We start from the raw sequence: 25,651 nt of genomic DNA on the forward strand, positions 1-25,651 counted from the left end.
CCCTTGTGAAAGGGTATGAAGCTTTTGGCTTTTTAAAGCTCCTACTACCTGCATAATCCATTCTACTCCAAATAGAGATTAAGCTCCACTTCAAGCTAGCTATTTCATATTTTGAGAAAAAAGAAGAAGAGTGCTAGCACAAGGCACCCAACAAAGGGCTTCTTCTCTTCACATGGTGGGGTGGGATTGTTTCATCTGAATGCTAAGCCTATTGAAAGCCACCCTTTTTCTTCCCTTTCACCAAATCAAGATAGAAGGACCTTTATAGATGTGGTCCTTAACCTTAACAACCTCACTACTAGTCCACTTAATGGTATCACTAGGTCTCATATCATTGCCTAATTTGTCTCATGCTTGGTTTGCTTAAACTTAACTAGTTTCTCCACAACAAGTTCATATAAAGTTGAAAAGTTATAAAGTCCAAAGGATGGAAATTTCTGAAAAATAACAACCTCTTACTCGTGTACTCAACGCAAACGTTCCCTTTTATCCATAGATGGGCATATTTAGCTAGGTGCTTTCTCATTTTGACAAAAGTATGGTCTTTCACTTAGTACAAGATGAAATTTTTTACCTCTTTTTAGTCTTTGCAAATGTTATACTTGTGTGCACAAATATCGTTACAGTTATGAAATGGTACAACAAAATAAACATGGGAATTATGGTGTTAACTTATTGAGTAGGCACTATGCTATAATGTATAGTTGAAACATTTCACATGCGTCACGGTCTTAAATTATACGTTTAAAAAGTCTTTAAGATAACATAACATAATAAAAAATAAAATAAAATAAAATATTAGCTCAAATGAAAGTGATACTGTTGAGTTAGTAGAATATAGAACAATAGGAAGACTAACCAACCTTTTTCTTCTTTCTTGGTTTCTTGGTTTGAAACTAGCCAACATGACATCGACAATGAGTATATAAAATGTAGCATAATAGATGGTTCCAACTTCCACTATGAAGACTAAAGGTACCTAAAATACAGTAAACTAGCCCTTTGCGTAATGTAAGCATTGCTTCGAAGCTTTACCTCCAATAGTAAGATATTAATCCCCCAACTTATATAACAGTGTGATGATAACAACACATCTATCTATATTGACAATAATTGTCATTATACAATAATCACAATCTCACCAGGTTGATGATGATGCTCAAATCATCAGATATAATGTTGAACATCCACATAGTTATAAACCGAAACAATTTTATCAGCTTACGAGAGGGGTTTTCAGTATTTGTATATGAAATTTAATTTACGCTATTGTATTACCGAAATTTATAACATGTACGAATACACCATACCTACTCGTATCCGTATGATGTTGAAACTAACCCTTCCTATGAATATGGGGGATCCAACTTCCAACAGTTAGAGTTGGAGATACCCTTTCTTCACCTTGAAATGACACAAACACCCCCATTTAATTCTCCACTGATCTATCACCATCAGACTTACACGCCAGACGAAAAGGTCAGTCTCGTAAATGCACACAAAAATCCATACCAAATGGATCAGCTGCCAAACCAGAGAGATAAGTATAGGAAGCGCACAGAAAACTGAAGCAGCTAAAGTGTCCCCCCCCCCTTTTTCTCTCTATTCTTCACGATAAGATAGTCGTCCACTTCTAGATTCCATATTCCGATCAGATTCGCCGGAATATTCTCACCCACCTCGCCGGTAAATGGGTTCTCTCCAAAACCAGTGAGAAAACCAACAATGAGGGAAGAAAAGCAGGGCCAAGAAGCCGCCGAGCGACCCTCCACCGGCGCCGGAGAATCAAGTCTCCGGCAAGCCATTCAGTCCATCTCGTCGCTTATCTCCCTCACCTACTCCATCAAAATCTTCGCCGGAAAATGGAAAACCATAACAGCCAAGCTCGAAGAATTGAACTCCGGCCTCGCCGCCGTCGGAGATGAAAACCCAGTCCTCTCCGGCGTTCTGGGTCCCACCATGGACACCATCAACGAGTGCCACGACCTCGCTCGGCGCTGCGTTGATCTTTCCTACTCCGGCAAGCTTCTGATGCAGAGCGACCTCGACAAGCTCGCCGGAAAGCTCGATCTCCACGCCGGAAGCCTCTCGGAAATCTACAGCGCCGGCGTGCTGGCCCACCGCTTCGCCATCGTGGTGTCGAAACCCGGGAACGGGGCTTGCAGAGACGACATGAGGTTCTACGTGAGGGACTTGACGACGAGAATGAAGGTCGGCGACGCAGAGATGAAGCTTCAAGCTTTGAAGAGCTTGTACGATTCGATTGAGGAAGACGAGAAGTATGTGAAGGTGGTTGTGGAGCAGAGTGAGGTTGTGGGATTGCTAATTGGGTTTCTTGATTCGAATGAGGTCGAAATTCAAGATGGGTCGGCAAAGATTGTGGGTTTGGTTTCTGGGTTTGGATTCTGTAAAGGGGTTTTGATCGGCGCCGGAGTTATTGCGCCGTTGATTAGGGTTTTGGAGTGTGGGAGTGAAATTGGGAAAGAAGGAGCAGCGAGAAGTTTGCAGAGGTTAACTGAGAACGGAGACAATGGGTGGTCTATTTCAGCTCATGGAGGAGTCACAGCTCTGCTTAAGTTATGTGAGAGTGGGGAGAGCTCAGGTGGGTTGGTTAGTGCAGCTTGTGGGGTGCTTAAGAATCTGGTTGGGGTGGAAGAGATAAAGAGGTTCATGGTGGAAGAAGGAGCTGTAGGGACTTTTATTGGGCTTGTGAGGTCTAGAGAGGAAGGGCTGCAGATAAATGCAATTGAGTTTCTGCAGAATGTAGCTTCTGGGGATGAAGGGGTTCGGAGTTTGGTGATTAAGGAGGGAGGGATTCGAGCATTGCTGCGTGTTTCGGAGCCAAGCTCGGATTGTTCTTGCAAAGTGAGGGAGATTGCGTTGAGGGCGATAGAGAATTTGTGTTTTTGTTGCGGTAGTAGTGTTGGAGTGTTGATCAAGCATGGGTTTGTGGATCAGCTTATGTATTTTTTAAGAAATGGGGAGGTTTCCAGTCAGGAATTGGCGTTGAAGGTGGCGATTAGGCTGTGTGAAGCATCGGAGGAAGCCAAGAAGGCAATGGGGGATGCAAATTTCATGACGGAGCTGGTTAAGTTTCTTGATTCCAAGTCATTTGAGGTTAGGGAAATGGCGGCTGAGGCGCTCTCCAGCATGGTTTTGAACCCCAAAAATCGAAAACGTTTTGTGCAGGATGATCGGAACATAGGCCTTCTTCTGCAGCGGTTTGACCCAGACCAGCTAGGAAATGCAGGTAACAAGAAGTTCTTGTTCTCCATTTTAATGTCATTGACAAGTTGCAACAGTGGGAGAAGGAAAATTGCCCATTCTGGGTACTTGAAAAACATTGAGAAACTTGCAGAAGCAGAAGTTACTGATGCCAAGAGAGTTGTCAAGAAGTTATCCACAAACAGATTTCGAAGTATGTTAAGTGGAATCTGGCTTTCTTGAATCCATCAATAATGTGCTTGCATTTTTTGTTTATAGAAACTGTATATCTGCACAAGGATTTTCCAAGTTCTAACAATGTCTGTGAATCTCAAAGCTGGAATCAAAATCTACTTGACTACTTCCATTTTTTTTATTACAATTCTGTCTTACAATGACAGCTTTTTGTGAAGATTGTAGCTATAGTTAGAAGGTCTATTAAACTATTTTCTACATAAGATATTAATCTGGCAGGGAATGAATGATTGAAGATAATGCAAGTGCATTTATTTAAGTCAGATGGGGGATATACAAATGTATAGGATTTTGCCTGTGTTATTTAGGAGATATCACATGGGAAAGCCATGAAAACCCATATGAGCATGTGAGTAGGGGCAACCAAGGTCTATTTCATCATCTACCTTTCTGGACAAGAAGATGGTGATAGATGAAGTTTCCTTCTGTAATTGCTTGTCCCTATCTGGTATTGTCTCTTGTGTCAATTACCTATTGAAGAAGAGAAGACAATGTTGCATGTTTCAGCATTATGCATAACGCTGAAAATTGTTGGTTGCATGTTTATTTGAATGACCCAAACGTTCAGGCATTTGGGGTTTCAAGTCTATAAAATTATGATTCTAAAAGAACTGGACTAAAGAAGGGAATGGTTTAAGTTCTTAACTTCTTATGCTGAACGAGGATTAGCTTTTACAGTAGGGTATATGGAACTGGCACCGGAATATATTTTTTTTCTTCTCAATAAATTTCCCTCGTTTCATCGAGGTTTTAAACCGAAAAAAAAAAAAAAGGGTATATGGAACTGGACAGGGTCCAACTACATATGGACCATGTAAGTTTCTTGTGATACTTGACAGATTGTTTCTATGGAAGAATTCGTATGTTTGTCACGTTTTGGATGACAATTCGTTGTGAGATGTAAGTTTCAATCTTTCTTTGTCTGATGGTTTTCTCATTCAGGGGTGATTAGTAAGCCATAAAGTATAGTTGCGAGTATAAATTCGTCTTGAAGTCTGAATTGGCCTTAAAGCACGCATTGGATTTTAGGGTGTCAACAAACCTCAAGGAAACTATACCCCAAATATGAATTCTTCTTTGTGTTTTGGTGAATCTGCCATCAAACTCATGCAAGTAAAAAGAACAAGAAAAAGTTGGCCTTGAATACGAACTTGACTACTTGGGTTGTTACCTGGCCCAATGAACAAGGCCTTGTTTCCATTGGCTAGTCCAATTTCTAAAGACATGAATGTGGTGAAACATGAGTACGTGACCCCCCTCCAAAGTCCAAACTCATAAAACAACAGAACAGAGTTCTGAGAAAGAAATTCACTATTACATATATCAAAGGAGACGGCTGGGGTTCTATTATGTATATATCTATAGCTAGCTTACCATTTATGCACCTTCATTCTCTTGCTCCATAATTTTACATAACGCCTTCAGCGTTCGCCTTTCAAGCTTATCCAGCCTCTTCTGCACATCCCTTTGAAGTTCAAAGTGTGGTGGTCTGGGAACAAGATCCTTGAACGAGTCCTTTTTCTTCTCTAATGGAGAAGGCACCACTGCTCCAATAGGATCATCAAACTTGGATGTTGGACCAGATTCAAGCTTCCCTTCTTGTTCCTTAATAAGCTTCTTATCACGAGGGAAATAATTTCGGAACTTGACACTCGTATTCGTTCCTTCACTAACTTCGTCGATGTCATCGACATTGTTATTGTCAACAGAAGAAGAGTCTTCATCCGGAGAGTTTGACAGCTTCTGTGCAGCTCTAAGGGCTCTTAGCATCTCTCTTCGTGTTGCAGCAACTTCTTCAACGGAGGCCTCTTGACCAGCCATATTACTAACTTACGGCAGCGGCTAGTTGTTACGTGTAATTCAACTTGAGAAATTGAATAGTGAAAGTTTAAAGGAAAAGTTATAAAATCTATTCTATGGGGTGTATTGTTCTTCGTTATAGGTATTTATAGGCACCACAATGAATCAGATTGAGAAAGTAAGCACAATTCAACTTGGATTAGAAACATAACTTAACTAGGAATCAAAAACTTAATCAAACTAAATAACAAGTTATTTGCAATTTAATGCATTTATCGCAAATTGCTTTGTATGTTGTTGTAATTTGAAGCTAGGTAGTGAGAATTCGCTAAATGTTTAATCTATACATTTTCTGGAAGCGAAAAACAAGATGAGTCGGTTGTAATTTGAAGTTAGGTAGTGATAATTCGCTAACTATTAAAATCTATTATACCTTTTCGGAAGCGGAAAACAAGATGAGTCAAACTTGACGTTTCCTCAACGTATGGGTTTTTTCGGTCATCCGAATTTGGTAGTCTTTTATGTTTTCTAGTTTATTTTAGATCTGAATTTCTTTTAATCCTATAGCGGTTTAAGCGGTTGTTTTCTCATATATATAAGCACGCATCATGCCTAGGTTCAAGCAATTTCGGGTGGACTCCACAACCCCCATACTTTCTACTGGGGTCACAATCTCTTCAAACCTAGCTTGCCATGTCCATCTCTCACGAGCTATATCCCTCACAAGACGACCTTCTCTACGAAGAAGATGTTCTCCGAAACCCATACAGCCTCAAGCTATGGTGGCGATACCTAATTGCCCGATCCGACGCGCCGTTCAAGACGCGCCAAATCATCTACGAGCGCGCCGTCAAGGCCCTCTCCGGAAGCTACAAGCTTTGGCACGCTTACCTTCTCGAACGCCTCGAACTCGCTCGCAACAATCACTCCGATTACGAAACCCTAAACAACACTTTCGAAAGATCCCTAGTCACAATGCACAAGATGCCGCGGATTTGGCTTATGTACCTGCAGAGCCTGACGGAGCAGAAATTGGTCACCAGGACTCGCCGGACTTTTGACAGAGCGCTGTGTGCTCTTCCCGTGGAACAACACGACCGCGTCTGGGAGCTCTACCTTGCTTTCGTTCGTCAGAAGGGTATTCCGATCGAGACCTCGCTTAGGGTTTACCGGAGGTACTTACAATTTGACCCTACTTATGTGGAAGACTATATTAATTTCTTGATCGAGTCTCGTCTTTGGCAAGAGGCGGCGGAGAGGCTCGCCTCGGTGTTGAATGATGATGAGTTTTGTTCAGTAAAGGGGAAGACTAAGCAGACGTTGTGGTTGGAATATTGTGATTTGCTTGCTAAGCACGCTACAGATGTCTTGGGCTTCGATGTGGATGCTATCATTAGATGTGGGATTAAGAAGGTTAAAGACGAGGTGGGGAGGCTGTGGACGTCGCTGGCTGAGTATTACATCAAGAGGAGATTGTTTGAGAAGGCTAGGGATGTGTTTGAGGAGGCTATGCAAAGTGTGGTGACTGTGAGAGATTTTGGTGTTGTTTTTGATTCGTATGCTCAATTTTTGGAGAGTTTCATTGCTATTAAGATGGAGACGATGGATGATGATGATGATGAGGAGGAGGAGGAGGAAGAAGAAGATGTTCGAATCAATGTAAACTTATCTGAGGTTGAGTTTAAGAAGACATTGATGAAGGATTTTTGGCTGTGCAGTGATAATGATATTGATTTGAGGTTGGCACAGTTGGAGGATTTGATGAATAGAAGACCTGAGCTGGTTAATTCTGTTGCTTTGAGACAGAATCCACATAATGTAGAGCAGTGGCATCGGAGAGTGAAACTCTTCGAGGGAAATCCCGCGAAGCAGGTACTTACTTATGTGGAGGCGCTGAAGACAGTTGAGCCAATGCTAGCAGTGGGGAAGCCTCACACATTGTGGGTTGCTTTTGCTAAGTTGTATGAAACTCAAGGAGACATTGCAAATGCAAAAGTGGTTTTCGAGAGAGCAGTGCAAGCGAACTACAAGGATGTCGATGATTTGGCATGTGTGTGGTGTGAGTCGGCAGAGATGGAACTAAGGAATAAGAATTCTCGAAGATCCCGAGAACTAATGGGTGTGGCTACAGCAGAGCCATCGGCTGAGGTGAAACGTAGAGCGAAGGCTGCAGGTGGGAATGAACCAGTTCAGATGAAACTCTACAAGTCCTCGAGACTGTGGACTTTATATGTGGACTTGGAGGAGAGCTTTGGTACATTAGGATCCACTCGGGAAGTGTATGAGAGAATGTTGGATCTTAGAATAGCGACACCACAAATCATAATCAACTATGCATCCCTTCTGGAAGAGCACAAGTATTTTGAAGAAGCGTTCAAAGTGTATGAAAAGGGCACTCAAATGTTCAAGTACCCGCATGTCAAAGACATATGGGTTACATATCTTTCAAAGTTTGTGAAGAGATATGGGAGGACACAAATGGAACGCGCAAGAGAGCTATTCGAGAATGCTATTAAAGCGGCGCCGGCGGACTCAAAGAAACCTTTGTATCTTCAGTTTGCAAAGATGGAGGAGGATTATGGTCTAGCTAAGAGGGTTATGGAGGTTTATCATGCAGCAGTTGAGGCTGTTCCGGAACATGACAAGTTGAGCATGTACGAAATATATATCGCCCGCGCAGCTGAGAGATTTGGAGTCTCCAAGACAAGGGAGATATATGTGCAAGCAATAGAATCTGGTCTCCCACACAAGGATGTTAAGACAATGTGTTTGAAGTATGCCGAGCTTGAGAAGAGCTTGGGTGAAATTGATCGTGCTCGGAGAGTATATATGTATGGATCACAGCTTTCACATCCGAATTATGATGTGGATTTATGGAACAAATGGCTCGAGTTTGAGGTGCAACACGGAAATGAGGATACTTTCAGAGATATGCTTCGAATCAAACGGACTGTGTCTGCAAGCTATAGCCAGACGGACTATACTGTGATGCAAAAGGATCAGAGGTTAAGCATTGGCGGGGAGATAAAAGTTAGTGCTGGTTATCATGAAGATATTGAACTACCCGAAGAAGAAACTGATTATGAAAACGAGAAGATGGTCGAGATTGCACAAAAAGATGTCCCATTTTCTGTTTTTGGACATATGGCTAACAAAAGAAAGAAGCCTGAAGATGATTCTCCCCAAAGCCCCTTTGGGGCTCTTGAGAGGATACAGAGGCGAAGACTAGCAGTGGTCTGAATTGGTACTTGAGGCATATTGCATTGTTATTCCTCCATGCAATTATCCATTGTGTTTTTTCCTACGTACGTCGTACTTAATCATAATGTGGCTGGATTATTCTAAGTATTATTACATGTAACTCCAGATTAATTTAGATCATCTAGTACTGTCAAAAGATACAAATTAAGTGTTCCTTGAAAATCAAAAGGTTCTATTATCTTATGATCAACTTGATCTTATCATCCAAAGGTTTTTATTATCTTATGATCAACTAGCTAGTAATTCTTCAACTTAATTTCTAAGCTCAATTCTTGTCTTGTTTGAAAGAAACTAATCAAGTTGGCTTTGGATGCAGGAAAATTTAGTAACAAGATGATTTTAAATCATCAACTTGGGCACTTTGGGTGCCACAAAATGTTCTGTGTAGCCACTCACGCACTGTAAGGATGGTTGAGAAGCCGACAACTTCTGGAGTTCTGAGACGTACTTATATCATGTATGGAGTTGTTGTACTTGTATAAACAGTTGACTGAAAACATTTATACACACAAAACCCTACGTACCTGCAAAAACTTCAAAGAAATATGGTCCAGATTATGATCCAGCATATATATTTTGGGGTTTATGACATATTGGCTTTGGCTCCAATTGAAGGCAGGGGTTCGAAAGTTTGTTATCTGGTGGTGGTTGGCTTTCTGATTTGGTGCAGAACTTCAAGATTTCATCCATGGCAGACCTGTCTTTAACTCCAGACATGCCATGCTGTTGTAGTTTGTAACAACTATCTAGCTAGCATTGATCACTTAGATATTTGTTGTCTACACACGCAGGTATGAGTCAACGACTCGATGATTGTTGAAAGAGTACTATATAATTCTAGCTAGCATCAATAATATATTAGATAATATCAGGTTGTTCATACAATGAGTTATGAGATCGAGTTTGAGCATATATATAGAACTCAAACGGCTCTCTCGTATATTAAAATGTGTAGTCGTTACGTGCTTTTGTCTTTTAATGTATATGAAGTATGAACAAGTTGGCTTAACGATAGAAATCATGCATAGTAGAATAAACAATATGATTTGTATAATGGATATTAAGGATATATATATATATATATATATATATATATATATACCCTAAAATGATGGGATGCCGGCCTTGTGATACCGATCGAAGAGCTAAATTACTTTTGTTTTTCGATTCTTTTTCAACGAATGTAGTTGTCAGAGTTGTCACCACTGATCAGTGTGTTTAAATATCTACTAAGGAATATGAATTAGATATAAATTATTTAGTTTAATACGTAATTTATATCTAATTCATGTTCCTCATAATGAGAAATATTATTTTAAAGTTAAGTTGTTTTATTTTTCATCATTTAGATTTACATCCAACTGTGATTGATCATGATTTTCTTGGTCACTAGGTGATCATGTGAACACTACTGATCATGAGATAGATATATACACACCAATGTGAAATTAATGAATACCGGATAGTATCGTATGATTCGTATCCCGTATGTAGGAATATTTTTCATCAAGAAAATTCAATTCATTAGTTCCGTTATAAAATTTGTTAGTTGACTCTGAAAATTTTAAACAAATATTGGTCAATGGATTCACGAATGAGAAAGCTAAACCCAGATCATCATCTATCATGTCGTAGAATCAAATAAACCTTTCGTCTGTTATAGGATTCTATGATCATCCGCCGTAGTCTTAGCCTTGAGGCAACTTTTACAAATTAATTTTTTTTTTTTTAAACGAAGAAAAAGATGATCGAACTGGATGGTCCGCTAGCTCGATCAACATCATGTTCGTCCGCTGACTTCTAAATCCTAAATTTTTTCTGGGTGTTGACTTCATTGCTATCTCGACCTCTCTACATTATCTTGTTTCATATAATAAAAATTGTATGGGAGACAATATTGCACCAATCGATATATATTAATTCATGCACTTTCAGATTTCGAGAGAGCTAGGCATTGAAGCTGCGGCCACAACTGTAATTTAGGCTTATCCACATTGAGATTTGACCAGTAATTCATTGATTTCTGGATACTGGGGATTTCTCATGCAAATGGGAACTCGATTCTAGCTTGTGTGTGACATATGAATGCAAATGGGAATGATTATTACTACACAAATCCATCGATGTTTATCCAAACTGTGATTGCGGGTTTGAAAAAATGAAGGAAATCCCGCAGATTCAACGGTGTGCTAGCTCATTTGTATGTTTAGACACTTATAGAATTACCATTTATCTTACATAGTCACACATGCTTATTATGCAAGCTACATGCATTTTGTGCGAACAAAAACTCCCTCCTCTTTAGTTAACCGATGAAATCAGGTATGAGGTTCTAATACAAATGGTTTCGGCATTAGTGTGTGGTAACATTCCTTAAACGAACTTTGAGCAGTTATTATGAAGTCGTCTCTTCTCTCGTCCCCTCGTCCTCCATGATCGATACCAACCTATGTAAACCCTAAAACGAAAAGCCTCTCCTCTGCCAAACTACCACTTTTTGGTAACCATAAGGCTAATCGTCGTCGTCGTCGCCTATACGACTACTGCATGGTACCACTAGGGCATGGCCGGGTCTATCTGCAACTCTGTGTGTGAATGCGACGAATCAACTCTTCTGTATATCTTATCGCACGTGTGATTGAACTCTGGGCACGTATGACCCTACCAAAAGCTTGATATCGATCAGAAATGAATTCAGACTTGCTTCGCAGAAGCCAGAAGGGTGATTGAGTTGTCGTCGATGAACGATCATGACTAGACGCCCCACTTCTATTCTGTAAATCGTTGCTTGACTGACTTAACGATACGTACATATCGATCATGGAGTCAACTGGTCAAAGGTCAAGGCAGCCTTGTTTGAAGCCCTAAAACCATTTGATTTGGTTTGGTTTTCTTTGCGGCTTGGAATTTTCGAAACCAAAATTAAAGTCTCTGTCTATATTCTTTGGTTGTTTAGTGACAATCAGCGACGTCCAGGCTTGTATAAGGCTAGGGTGTACACAATCTTGATTGCGATTGGGAGCAAGTGGCCGGATACTTGGTTGTAGCCAAGCAAACGTACTCCCTATCTAGCTGTGAATCCAAACAAACCCGAGCTGTGAATTTGAGGGATTTTTGGACCAAACATATCCTACTGAAATGTACGTGAAACTGATAGAAATTAAACTGATAGATGCTGGTAAATAACCCAGAGGGGGAAAAATGCAGAAGAACCGGTATATATAATATAACAACCTTTACTTAACTACTCTATGTTATCGATCACCTTCAGATTGAAGCAATTGAGGTAGAAGTTGGTCAAGATTACTGGGAATTGGAATAAGTAAAAGAGAATACACTTTTTTCCTTTGTTTTTTACTTTCAGTGGCTTTTTCTTTGGTAGTTTCTTTCTTTATCTTCTTTAGCTAGGCAGTATCAAGGGCTTTACGTTTATTTGTTTTACATATTTGATTACGTACCCAAATATGTGAGCTATACATTAACCCGAGGTCATGAGCAGAGAGGAGCATGTGTAGGGTCCTAGGAAACCTAACAGTAACCATGTCTTCACGTACTTGAAGAATAATTGTAAAATCTCACACTAGGTATACTTTAAGTATTCCTTAATAAGCAGATAAGCTGACAATCTTTTTCATCATCTTTGTGGGATTAATTTGATTAAATATCATCCATGCAACATGATCTCATTCACTTGTCGCTCATGACCATATATAATCAATATTGTGCCATCGATGTCAAACTCACTTACTATTTTTCTTCACCGTCAAATTATTTCTCAAAAGCCGACAATAATCTAACCAATAACATCAAAATTACATGATACACATAGAAAAGAAATTATAAAATTGTAAGGATTTCTGATATTGTTTCTAGTTTCTGTGATCAAGGGTTTAGTCTTAATACTCTGACCTCTTGTATTTCACAGTTTCATGAATCAATATTAAAAATATAATATACTCGATAAAAAAATTAAAAGTTTAGTTTTAATACTCCGACCTCTTTTATTTCACAGTTTTATGTATAATGTTGAAGATATAATATACTCGATAAAAGAAAGAAGAAGATCACGGAGGTTGCTCAACTATCAAGCAAAAAATTGTGCCGTTGCCCCATCAAAGGCCATCAGTTAAGAGTTGGTTCGGTAATAAATAAAAATTCAGAGAGGACCATTTTACATAAAAAGAGAAAAACAAAGCAGCTGGGAATCGAATTCCCATTTTCTTTGCTGGACTTTCCGGGAAACGAGGAACATAGCTCCAATGACATCAACCCGACCTAACGTCATCTGATACCTTACCCCCAAATATCCTTGGCATTGCTCCTAATTTACTAGTCCTACCACTCTAGATTTGTATTAATTTCTCGTACATATCTTTTAGTATCATCACATTCACATGGACCGACTACTTTGGTGTAATTGTAAAGGCCCTTTTAAGTCACGTATTCCCCATTTTTCTACAAATCCCATGATTAATGGGAGGTATAGTTTTAGACTAGCATGGCCGACGTACCAAAACTCTTGCTTACCATATCCAATTCCATCCAAGCATGATGTGTATATCCAAATATTATCTAAAACTTTTAGTTATCTACACGATATTGTCCGCGACGTCTAATATCTTGATTCAGATTTGGTATGTACTCGAATATGGCAACATAGACAACTTATCCAAAATCAAAGTGATCCTAATCCTAGTATGAAGTGTACATTACACATCCAAATATGAAGGGGAGATGTGTCAAACTTTGGGCAAGTCAGCCTCATTGGCATTCAACTTTTCATTGAGTGAAATCCCTTTATCCATTTTCCATTTTTAAGTGTGAATGTGTACGTGATTATTACTTACTTGATTACCAGTTTGGCTGGGTTTTAAACCCTTAAAAAATATATATAAAAAAAATTACTTACTTGGTTAATCATTTTCATTGTGGAAAATCAAAAAAATGTGAAAACATATATTAGACATCATTGGACAATATCTTATCTATTTGGTCACTTTCCAAAGTAGTTTTTAACGTTTAATTGTTGGATTATAAATTGGTACGTTTTACATATAATTAAGGTAATTGTGCTAGCTTGTTTATGGAATACTCCAACAAATCATATCCAATCTTATCCTAAGAAAATTACAGCTTGTATGTGTGAAGTTAATGATGATTAATATTTGAAGTTATTGTTTTCTTTGACAACTCAAGGGGGTTGTTTGTAATTTAACTCCCGGTCCATAGTTTCCTTTTTTCTATTTATACAGACCTACTGGCCTTTGTCCAAAACCTCATTATATCTTCTTCCTCCTGTGTCTGCCTTTTGTGCTCTCACTATTTTCTTCTGGTTCAATTTCAAGTTTTTCAAAACAAAGTCCTCGGTTTCAAACCCTTCTGCTAGCTCGAGTTCTTTCTTTGAGTTTTCGTTTGTCGAAGAAGCGCGGCGACAATGCCTGCCGTAGGTATAGCGACTGGCGGGGGCCAGGAATACGCCGGAAAACTCACCAGTTATGTTTTGGTAACATGCATCATCGCCGCCATGGGGGGGCTGATCTTCGGCTACGACATTGGAATCTCCGGTAACTATTTTCTTGACCATGTACACTTTAGTAACGTATATACTCGTTTTATTGGTTGAACAAACCTGAAATCTTGAACACTGAAATGAATTTGTTGCTTTATTTGTTATAGGTGGTGTAACGTCCATGGACTCGTTCCTGAAGAAGTTCTTTCCTTCTGTGTACCGCAAGAAAGAGCTGGACAAATCGACCAACCAGTACTGCCAGTATGACAGTCAGACGTTGACCATGTTCACGTCTTCGTTGTACTTGGCTGCTCTCATGGCCTCGATTGTGGCAGCCACTATCACTCGGAAGTTTGGCCGGAAATGGTCCATGCTGTTCGGAGGTCTTCTTTTCTGCGCCGGTGCCATCATCAATGCTGCTGCCAAAGCTGTGTGGATGTTGATTCTTGGCCGGATATTCCTTGGTTTCGGTATCGGATTCTCCAATCAGGTAAAAACAATTGTTTGGATCTTTGTATATATATCTTTGTCCGTAAACAAGAATGTGCTGTCAGAAAACAAAGCTCAATGATTTTTCTTCCAGCAATATATTTGGGTTTAACTTTTTGTTCAGATCTGATATCGAACATGACGAAAAACTATTAACTTTTAAGGATCCATCCAGAAATGGGATTTCATGTTTAAATGAATGTTCCTTTTCTGTTTCTGTATATTATTCTCCTCACCTAAATTTTGTCACTGGGAATATATGAGGAAAAATCGTCACTTATTCTCTATCAAGATGGTCACTAATTGTGTGTTTTCAGCAAACCAAACAAGTTAACTAACTAGGGTGTGATGTGTGATGGGATAAGAATGTGGAAAAATATGGAAGTTCAAAACTTCAACATGAGCTGGTTTTTCTTTGTTTGTGACTTCACTGTGCACCTATTTTCGCCTGCGTTTACTTTGATGGCAACTCTGTTGAATATGAAATTGCAACCGAAATACTGTATTTAAATTAAAGCTGTCATCATCTTTGATATATTCCTTTTGATAAATAATTTCTCAAATACGAAAACATGACAGCTTGTCAAAACCATGTGGCCCTTTTGATCCTGACCTTTTTGTTCACGTCTATCAGATTATTATTTGTAAAGTAAATCTTCTGGGACTTAATTAATTAATCTTGTGATCTTCTTGTGTTTGGATTTACAGTCTGTGCCACTCTACTTGTCTGAAATGGCGCCATCAAAGTTCAGAGGAGCTCTCAACATTGGTTTCCAGCTTTCAATCACAATTGGTATCCTTGCCGCCAATTTGTTGAACTACTTCTTTGCAAAGATAAAGGGCGGTTGGGGATGGCGTTTGAGTTTGGGTGGTGCAATAGTCCCAGCCCTTATCATCACCGTTGGCTCCCTAATATTACCGGACACACCAAACTCTATGATCGAGCGCGGCCAGAACGAGAAGGCCAAGACGCAACTCCGGAGGATTCGCGGTGTTGAAGATGTCAGCGAGGAGTACAATGACCTTGTTGTAGCTAGTGATGAGTCTAAGAAGATAGAGGATCCATGGAGGAATCTACTTCAGAGGAAGTACAGGCCTCAACTCTGCATGGCGATTCTGATTCCGTTCTTTCAGCAGCTGACCGGTATCAATGTGATCATGTTCTACGCTCCTGTCTTGTTTAACACAATTGGTTTCGGAGATGATGCTTCTCTCATTTCGGCTGTGATCACCGGAACTGTCAATGTTGCTGCAACATGTGTTTCCATGTATGGTGTTGATAAGTGGGGAAGGAGGAAGCTCTTCCTTGAGGGTGGAACTCAAATGTTGATATGCCAGGTACTTAAGCAGCAAGCACTTGTTTTTCGATTTGGATTTTTTTTTTCTTCATGATTTAACTAATTGGGTTTTGTTCTTTCTATTTGCAGATAGTTGTGGCGGCTTGCATTGGTGCAAAATTTGGATTGAATGGAAATGCTGAGAACTTACCAAAGTGGTATGCAATTGTTGTGGTGATTTTCATCTGCACATATGTAGCAGGGTTTGCTTGGTCATGGGGTCCTCTAGGGTGGCTAGTCCCTAGTGAAATTTTCCCCTTGGAGATTAGATCAGCTGCTCAGAGTGTCAATGTATCAGTCAACATGATCTTCACTTTCATTGTGGCTCAAGTCTTCTTGACAATGTTGTGCCACTTGAAATTCGGTCTCTTCCTCTTCTTCGCGTTCTTCGTGTTTGTTATGTCCGTCTTCGTATACTTCTTCTTGCCTGAGACAAAGGGGATCCCCATTGAAGAGATGAGCAGGGTGTGGAAGCAGCATTGGTACTGGAAGAGATTTGTCACTGATGAAGATTACCCTAATGATGGTTATGAGATGAGCAAGCCAACAACTGTCAAAACTGTGTAATTGGCAAATATGCATCCCCAATTTACTTGTTTAGTTTTGGTAGTAGTAAATACTATTGTTCCATGATTCGCAAGGTTGATATATATAAGTTTCTGTGCTTCAATTTACATACATTGTTCTGTGGCTTCCATATATTTTGAATCATATGAGGATTGTTGGGACCATAAGTGGATTGTGGTTTTGACTTCTTACGAGAGCACTCATTTCCAATCCAATATATGCGCACTCATTTCCAATCCAATTCAATATAAGAGGCCCTATTCCTATTTTCTTGGACAATTTTTACTGCAAACTTTAAGATGGCCCTCAAATTCAATTTCTTTATGATGGTATTAAATTAGTCTCACCGGCTTAGCTAGTGCAAGTTCATGATGAGTGGCTTTCAATGTAATGATGGAATTGCTTAAAATGGCTTAAAGGGCATTTCAATTTGGGTGTTTTTAGTCCCTCTTGAGTGAGATGATAACTAACGTCATTGGTTTGCTTATCTAATAGTAGTAGTCCAGATACTTCGTCTAAATTCAAAGAACGCGTACATGAGTTGGATATAAACCTTAAGCAACAATGTTTAGACCTTTCGATGTTCATTGCCTCTAGTGGTCTATTTGCCAAGGCACATTATTGAACATAGCACATGGTGTGATGCTTGACACCCTAAGCATGGCGGATTGATGACTCATTTGACAAACATTACGGATATACCTTATGGTTGTTACCAGACAGAGTTATGTGAAATAATAATTCAAATAGAATATGTCAAAAACTAAAATTTCACAATCTTTAATATTTCGGATACATGTCATTTTTTACACTAGATCTGATGAACTGCCTCTTCGACCCACATTTCTCCGATAATGTATAGTTAGCCACATTTGTGATAATGAGAGTTCACCTATAACCAATGACCACACGACATAATCTATAACTTGTTCATTCTTTCATGTATTTGTCAAATGCGTCAGTGAGCCGTGACATGTTGGTTAGCTAACTTGACACGACCCACCTTAAATTTCACCCTGAAACCCAGAGTAAGTCGTGCGGGGACCACCTCCAAGGAAAATTTACCGAAAAATCGGCATAACCTCCCTTGAAAATGGACAACCCTTCCTAATAATACCTGCAAACACTTCTGAAAATTTAAATCCAACCTTAAACTCCTGGAGCCTCCGTGCTCCCCAAATCACAACACCACCCAAATTATTTACTAATCTATACAAATCTCATATCCAACCATTTATAGGTTCAGAGCAACTCTAACAGGAAGAAAGGAAACATAATAAATTAACAAGCGGAAGCTATATGATGACTATGCCTCATCCCCATGTACGCCCGATCTCAACTATGCAATCCTGCAAACTGGGCATTTTTAAAACGAAGAGCCCAGGGGAAAACATTTGAAACATGTTAGAGTGAGTGGACAAAAAACAAATTAACGAATAAAATATTTATGTTTCCCAAAATCAATTTCCAACAAATATCGAATGCATGCTGCAAGCGATAAAACTTTTATCTCATAAATATCGAGCCTCTCAGGCTCTATAATATATGTATGTATTTACACACGTCCATACTCCCTATATAAATTCATGGGTCTATATAGGGCTACTACGCTCGCGTCCAACGCTCACGTCACGCCTTAATGCGGTGCTACACTACGCCATTAAGGTGGACAGACGGGTGTATAAATATGTGCCCATACCCCCTATATAGTAATTAAACACTCATATAGGGCTACTACGCTCGCGTCCAACGCTCACGTCACACCATAATGCGGCTATATGCTACGCCATTAAGGTGGACAGACACATATGGCTAGCTAGCATTTTATATACATACTCTCTCTCATAAATACATAATTATATCCACCGAAAATCCCATTTTCGGTAACTCTCCAAGAGAAATAAGATTGTCAAAAATTAAAATGACGTCAAAATGCTCCATGACATTAATTGTTCATTCATGAACCATAGCATGCATATTATTTAAAACAAAAGTCCACTCACAACTCTAGGCATAAGCCCGACGAAATCCAAATCGCCACTCCAGAGAGATTTCCTCGAACCCTGGCACAAATATAAAATTAATTTCCCAACTAAAACTCCAATATTTAAACAAAATAGGCAAAATTAACCGAGAGCCATAACTACGCTCATCATTGCCTAACTTCGATATTCTTAAATCGAAACGATCCGAACTTAAATATCATACTCAGCAGCCGTAATTACAACCTCCCCAAAAATACGACTTAAATCCTACGGCCGGATTCTACATTAATTAACCGCCAAAAATACCACACTTCGGAAATTCATAAACCTATCCAAAACTCATCCAAAAATTCCATAACTTATAACAATATACTCCCCTTAATATTCCACATTTAAAACTACACAAAACTCCCAAACAGCGGCGGCGGCGGCGACGGCCGGAGGCCGATTCCGGCGACCTCCAATTCCTATGAAAATTTAACAGCATCTTCCTCTCAACATCCCAAACAACTTTCATAACTATCACTAAGTCCAATTTCAAGCCTAAATAGGGTAATCGAAACCAAACATATCAAGAAAACCCTAGGAAATTCAAACACCCGATTCTCCTTACCTAGCTCGAGTTAGGATGAATCCTTTTAGAGGTTTGCTGCTGGAAGAGAGAGCGTCCAAATGATACCAATAGCTCCGGCTATGGTGGCCGGAAAAGGATTTTCCGGCGAAAACCCCGCCACGCACAGCAGCGGCTTCTCGGCATGATTTCTCCTTCACGGTGGCGCGACACGGGCTGCCACCTATCTAAACTTGTAGAGGATGCTCCAAGCTTCAAATCGACACCAAGCATGCCTCCTATCTCGGCCGGACGGCGGCCAGAAAGTTTCCGGGTCGGGAGAGCTCGGGAATGAGGCCGGGAGAGAGAGAAGAGAAAGGGAAAAGAGAGGGCTGGGCTTTGACCACCTCTTGGCCCGGTCCAACACTCTTATACAACCCAAATCCAAAATAAAACACCCCGAATAAAAATTACCTTTTACTAGCTAAAATTTACCATTTTTACCGTCGTCAAATTTTTTTCTTCTACGAATAATTCTCCGAAATAATCATCCCTCAAAACCCCTCTAGGGACCAATTAAACCATAACTTATTGACGGAGACGGTAAAATTCTTATTATAACCAAGCTAGTAAATAAGGTAAAAATTTACGGGTCGGGATGTGACATAACTTAACTGACATCATATAAGTTATGAGTTCAAATCTCACTGACATATGTAAAAGTGTGAAAGAATTCAGGTAATGTTAAGTGATAAAACAATAATCCAAATAAAGATGATATGTGTCTAAATTTATGTAATCTGTACCACTAGTTAAACCGATTGCTACATAAGTGGGAGTTTATGAACAACCAATGGCACAATTGATCAACAACAACATCAACCGACCCAAATAGATAATGGCGCACAACTGCACAAGGGATTAATCAAATGATTTGTCTGAGAAATAAGAAGGGACTTTCTAGCAATGGATGAAGAACGTGCTAAATACAACCATAAGATCATGAAGATCAATACCAGTCATTATCATATAGCTTTATTCAAGTGGGAGAAGCATCAAAATATATATCACATGCTTTTAGTTGTAGCATTTTTTCTTTTCCTCCAATGCCATAATGAGATTTAAGAACTTTCGGTATTGCAAATTGTACAAAGCTTGGCGGTGAATCCAAGTTGGTAACATAAGAATTAGATACCACACAATTCTTGGGACAAAAAAACCTTGTAGCTACCAAAAGAGAGGTGCTTTGTCATTTTGGTCACGGCCTTGGTATGAAGCAAAAGAAGAATCGCATGACTAGATTTTAATTCATAGCTAGAAGAACTTTACAAGTTCTTGGTTCTCTCTTTGAGTCGTGTTGGATATGTTTTTGGATAGGAGTTGGATAAGTGGAATTCATTTCTCAACCTCAAAAGGAAGATGGGGGTATCATATTCTAATTATGTCCTTGTTTCAAGTTTGTTAGTCTTTGGTAACTTTGGATGCTCAAGGAGCATGTCCCCCTCATATCCCTGTGTTCATAAAGCTGAGGATGCATACAATTGAGTCCTTTTTGGGGCAGAAAGTTCTATTCGAGCAAGTAGTCTTGCCATACACACTTTGCATGATGCAAGTGACTTTTGTGTGATTGCTATATATCAAACAAACTCGAACAGCTTTATCACTTCTTTATATACAAAATATGTTTATAATCTTTGGTGTCACAAACATCAAACTTTGAAATGTTTAAAATGTCTATCTAAATAAAATAAAAAATTAAATCCAACATAAAATTATCCGAGTTATAAAAGAAACAGAGCAGAAAACAAAAGGGCACACATGATGCTAGTCATGCGAACATTAGTTCATATAATTCGTGTGTTACATAATTTGGGCTTCCATTATTGTAGTAATAGTACCGGAGATCTTGGGCTTCTATTCTTTACGTTTTAGCAGCAAATCAAAGGCCCATTATGGGTCCAACTATATGCTCTGTGCCTCTGTGTCGGTGTGTGTATCCAATCAAAGACTATAATTTTATTACAACCAACGATCAATTTCCCCAATTTGTAGTTTTGTACTGTCATTATTTCATTCTAAAAAAAAAAAAAAAAAAGGGACCCCAGAAAATTACAGTAGCTTAGGTTAATTTCCCATCAAGACAAAGCCATTGACCTATGAAGAGAGCTGTGCAATTGAGATTGGGGTTGAGTGAATCAAATAATGAAGTAGTGAGGTTGAAGGTCTGAGTCACTTCAAAGCATGTGTCTCCACTTTTTACACCATAAACTGAATCACATTCTAAGGTGGGAGGGGAAGGAGGGCTGGGAGCTACAGGACTGGGAGGTGTTAAGATCCCCTTTCCTTCATTGTTTCAACATCAAACATAAGCAGCAAGTTAATTAGTAGAAAATCTTAAGCATATATATATGAATCATAGGCAGAGGTCCTCTATATATAGATTACCGAAAAATTGGCTTTCAGCCAACGAGACTAGAAGGAGAAAAGACACCATCAGAACTGTCAAGTTCATCACCATTGATGCATTGGTATAAGCTTTAGCCATTCTCTTTCTTTTCCCCCTCTGAACTTGAAAGGTTGATCTTGATTTTAATTGCCATTTCGATCAGTTGAAGCCCTTCCTATTTATAATGGCAAAACTGTGGCGGCATGCCAACAGGTAAAGATGAGAAAATCGTTACTATCTGAGATGCATGCAAAAGACAAAGAGTCCAGTTGTTTCCTTTCATGCAATTTCGACAATGAAATTGCGGAACAGACTATGGATCCCATAACTTATAGACTAGTTTCATAAGAATGATCGAATTTGCTTAACTTATTCGAAAGAACACTCGGATAGGGTAGGCAAATTTGCTTCTCGCTTGTCATCATTGTGTCCAAATATTTAGCTCTTTGTGCACACTTGTGTGCATGAACGATAAGTTAGCAGCAGATTAAAACAGGGCTTTTGAATCCCATTTTCTCGAAACCCCATTTAAGAGTGTATTCTAAAGTCGATGAGACGATGACTCGATGCTTAAAAAGAGTCATCAGTACGTAGTTGATCTCCTTTGGAGAAGCCAGTCTCTAAAATTAGGAATCATACACCATCGTACTCTTTAGTATGATAATACGTACAGGATCAGTGTTGTGATACAGAAATTATACGATTTCTCTAAGCAACACCATAATAAAGAAATTATGCTTGTGTCAGTGTCAGAAGGTTATAACCTTTCTTGATAATATCAGGAACTCAAATTGAAGAAACACATTGAAATTTTTATATTCCAATACCAAATACATAACAGTGGAAAATGGCTATGGAGTTGCGAGTAGTGCCATCACTTGATTAGTTCTCTTACTATTATTAATTCATAAGTGATTTACTTTCCAATTATTCAAGTGTATCAAGAACTATGAGCATGATCAGCAGCTTAATAATCAGGAACTTATTACTCCATCCAGACAAACCCATTGGCCTACGAAGAGCGCTGTGCAATTGAGATTGGGGTTGATGGAATTGAAGAGCTCAGTAGGCAAGTTGAAAGCCTCAGCAATCTCAAAACATGTGTCTCCAGTTTTCACACCGTACACTGAATCACATTTCAGGGTGGCTGGCTTCCGGATCCCTAGCCCTTCTTCTTCTTCATTATTTCAACATCAAACAAAAATCTGTCAATAAAATTCTTCAAATTAAGATTCATATAATTAACTAAATAACATATGTTCATGCAGCTTTTCAGTACTTGACTATGTTAATGATTTCTGCATTTTTCAATACCACTCTGCATGCATGCAGTAGTACTTGGTGCATGTAGTTCAGTAATCCGAAGTTCCGAACCATTCATTTTTTTCAAATCAGTCTAAAATTTTAATGATCGATTATACTTGCAAGAAACCAACCAAAACCATTTGATACTCCAAAAAATGGGTATCAATGAGCTCGAGATCCGCTTGCTAATAATTACATCGATCTATTTTGTTATGCGCTAGGTATATAGATACAAAACCATGAAGATTTAGTTACCAAGAAATCGGCTTTCAGCGAAAGAGACTAAGAGCAGAAAAGACAGCATCAGAACTGTCAAGACGACCATGGATGCATTGCTATTTGCTTCAGCCATTCTCTTCTACTGATCTTTACTTCTTCCTCCTCTGTGGTAGAGAGCTTGATCTTGATAGTGTTGCCATCCTAACTGAACCTCTTCCTATTTATATAATGGCAAAGATCGATGTGGAATCAGGGTAACAAAGTAAAGCCAACAAAAGCGTTACTATCTGAGTTCTGAACACAAAGAGGCCGGTTGTTTCATTTGATGCGATTCAACAATGAAAATGCGGACTAGATAAACAATTAGAACATGCAAAGACAAACATTTATGTATATGTTAATCACATTTGCTCTCTACTCATGAGAAAGAACAACCGTATATATAGGTTAGAAAATGGCATCCCACAAGGATATTGAGTTTAAATTTTGTGCATGGTTCTTCTTCATATTTGTGTCCAAAACTCTTAGCTCTTTGTGCTCTCATGTAATTTAACTATTTAAGAACATGACTTATATATGTGAATGAGCTTCATTCAGTGTTTGTCAACTGGGTGTTTAACCCTATGAGTAACATCCATAGTTTTAAACATATTCAAATTAAGCATGAGCTGTTAATTCATGCCTTATAAAAATATGTCAATTTTTTATTTTTTTTGGTTACAAAGGGGACCTAAAGGCCCAAACAGAAGGAAGAAAAAGACTACAAACTAAACTGTAAGTTTGAGCAGAAACCAGTTTTTCTAGCTCTCCTAACACCAGCTAGATCATCCAGCAGAGCTTGAGCAGCATGCGGTACCTCATCAAAAGAAATTAAACCCAACTCATTGTAAAAATATGTCAAATTTTGTGAACAAACTGTTTTATTAAATTTGTTTTTGAATATTCTTAACTACACGTCGGTGCAAGTGCACAGTACAATCTAAACTACTTCTTCCTGTTTTTCTCTTTAATTTATCCATTGTTGAATAACTAAAATAGTAAAAATACTCTCATTTCACCTTTTTTTTCTTGCTGATGCGTCTCAGTAATTTGTGGTGAGATTTGTAGTGGGTGGTTGTGTAGCAACTTTAACCCTTTTTTCATTCTTTGTATCAAAAAACTTTAACCTTTCTTCGCATGAAAAAACTGTAAATCTTTCTTAATATATATTAGGAACTCAAATTACAGATTGGAAAGTACTTATATTACAACGGAAAATGGCGTGCTGCCATCATTTGATTAGCTAGCTCTTATCATCTCTTTATTCATTATTCATGCATTCCAATTATTCGAGTATCAAGAACTATGAGCTGCATGCAGCTTAGAAACTCAATTCTCCATAAAGACAAACCCATTGGCCTACGAAGAGGGTTTTGCAATTGAGATTGGGGTTGATAGAATTGAAGAACTTAGCAGGCAAGTTGAAAGCCTCAGCAATTTCAAAACAGGTGTCTCCTGGTTTCACACCGTACACTGAATCACATTTCAGGGTGGCAGGCTTCAGGATCCCTTCTTCATTATTTCAACACCAAACTAAAATGTGTCAATGAAATTCTTCAAACATATATATATATATATATATATATATATATATATATATATATAACCACATAACTCTATGTATCTATATATGTTCATGCAGCTTTACAGTGACTCGATCTAAGTTAATTTGTGCACCTTTGCTTTCAATACCACTATGCATGCATGCAGTTCATTAATCCGAAATCATTCATTTTTTAAAGTCTAAATTTTAATGTTTTTACTTGCAAGAAACCAATCCTAGCATGCAGAAACCAGCTGATACTCCAAAATCTGCAAATTATGGGTATCAATTGGTTCAGCTATTTTGGATATATATGGTTGATTTTTAACCCATGCATGCATACATATGACTGAAAAATGACAGAAATATGGATATCAGGTTATCCTTGCTAGTTACATCGATATATTTTGTTACGCTACGATATTAGACAAAACCATACAGATTCAATTACCAAGAGATCGGCTTTCAGCGAAAGAGACTAAGAGCAGAAAAGACAGCATCAGAACAGTCAAGACGACCATGGATGCATTGCTATTTGCTTTAGCCATTCTCTTCTACTGATCTTTACTTCTTCCTCCTCGATCTAAAGTAGAAATAAAGCTTGATATTGATAGTGTTTGCCATCCTAATTGAACCCCTTCCTATTTATAATGGCAAAGATGTGGAATCAGCCAACAACTACAGCCAAGCAAATCGTGACTATCATGAGTTCCAAACACAAAGAGGCCAGTTGTTTACTTCGTTGCGATTCTCAACAATGAAATTGCGGAACATACTAGGTAAACAATCAGAAAAGGCAAGGACATACGAGAAATTATTGTAGACCAATTAATTTCATAATGATGAGTGATTAGATTTGCTCTCTATGCATGATCGAAAAAAACAACCCAATAGGTTAGCAAATGGCATCACACAATGACCAAACTCAAGTTAAAGTAAAAATGAACCTCAGAATTCAGATACATGCAAAGTGTACATTTCAAGACTTGCCCAAACAGATCATCCTACCCAAAAGTACTTAATTAATTAGTTCTATGCATCTATGTACAAATGAGAAGAGAGCAGCAGGATGTGTTAACAAATAAACTCATCGAGTCCTTCTCCATCCCTGTGTCCAATGTTGTAGACTTGTAGTTAGCTTT

The 25,651-nt window shown here is 38.7% G+C and overlaps 2 protein-coding genes across 2 annotated transcripts in view; both read left to right on the plus strand.

Moving 5' to 3' along the window:
• Nucleotides 1-25,651, plus strand: part of LOC101310880 — a 1,534,871-nt gene that overhangs the window by 1,325,243 nt on the left and 183,977 nt on the right. The window lies entirely within an intron of this gene.
• LOC101294828 (sugar carrier protein C-like) lies at nt 13,809-16,495 on the plus strand. Its single transcript, XM_004293494.1, has 4 exons — nt 13,809-14,084; nt 14,197-14,519; nt 15,227-15,856; nt 15,946-16,495. Exons 1-4 carry the CDS (start codon nt 13,955-13,957, stop codon nt 16,420-16,422), a joined length of 1,560 nt encoding a protein of 519 aa, XP_004293542.1. The 5' UTR covers nt 13,809-13,954; the 3' UTR covers nt 16,423-16,495.

This window comes from Fragaria vesca, linkage group LG3 (assembly GCF_000184155.1).
Source record: "Fragaria vesca subsp. vesca linkage group LG3, FraVesHawaii_1.0, whole genome shotgun sequence".
Lineage (NCBI taxonomy): Eukaryota > Viridiplantae > Streptophyta > Magnoliopsida > Rosales > Rosaceae > Fragaria > Fragaria vesca.

Excerpts from the sequence above, each read along its gene's own strand:
- LOC101294828 (XM_004293494.1), top strand. The coding sequence starts at position 13,955 with ATGCCTGCCGTAGGTATAGCGACTGGCGGGGGCCAGGAATACGCCGGA. Across the intron at positions 14,085-14,196 it reads CTACGACATTGGAATCTCCG|GTGGTGTAACGTCCATGGAC; the intron begins GTAACTATTTTC and ends TATTTGTTATAG. Across the intron at positions 14,520-15,226 it reads GTATCGGATTCTCCAATCAG|TCTGTGCCACTCTACTTGTC; the intron begins GTAAAAACAATT and ends TTGGATTTACAG.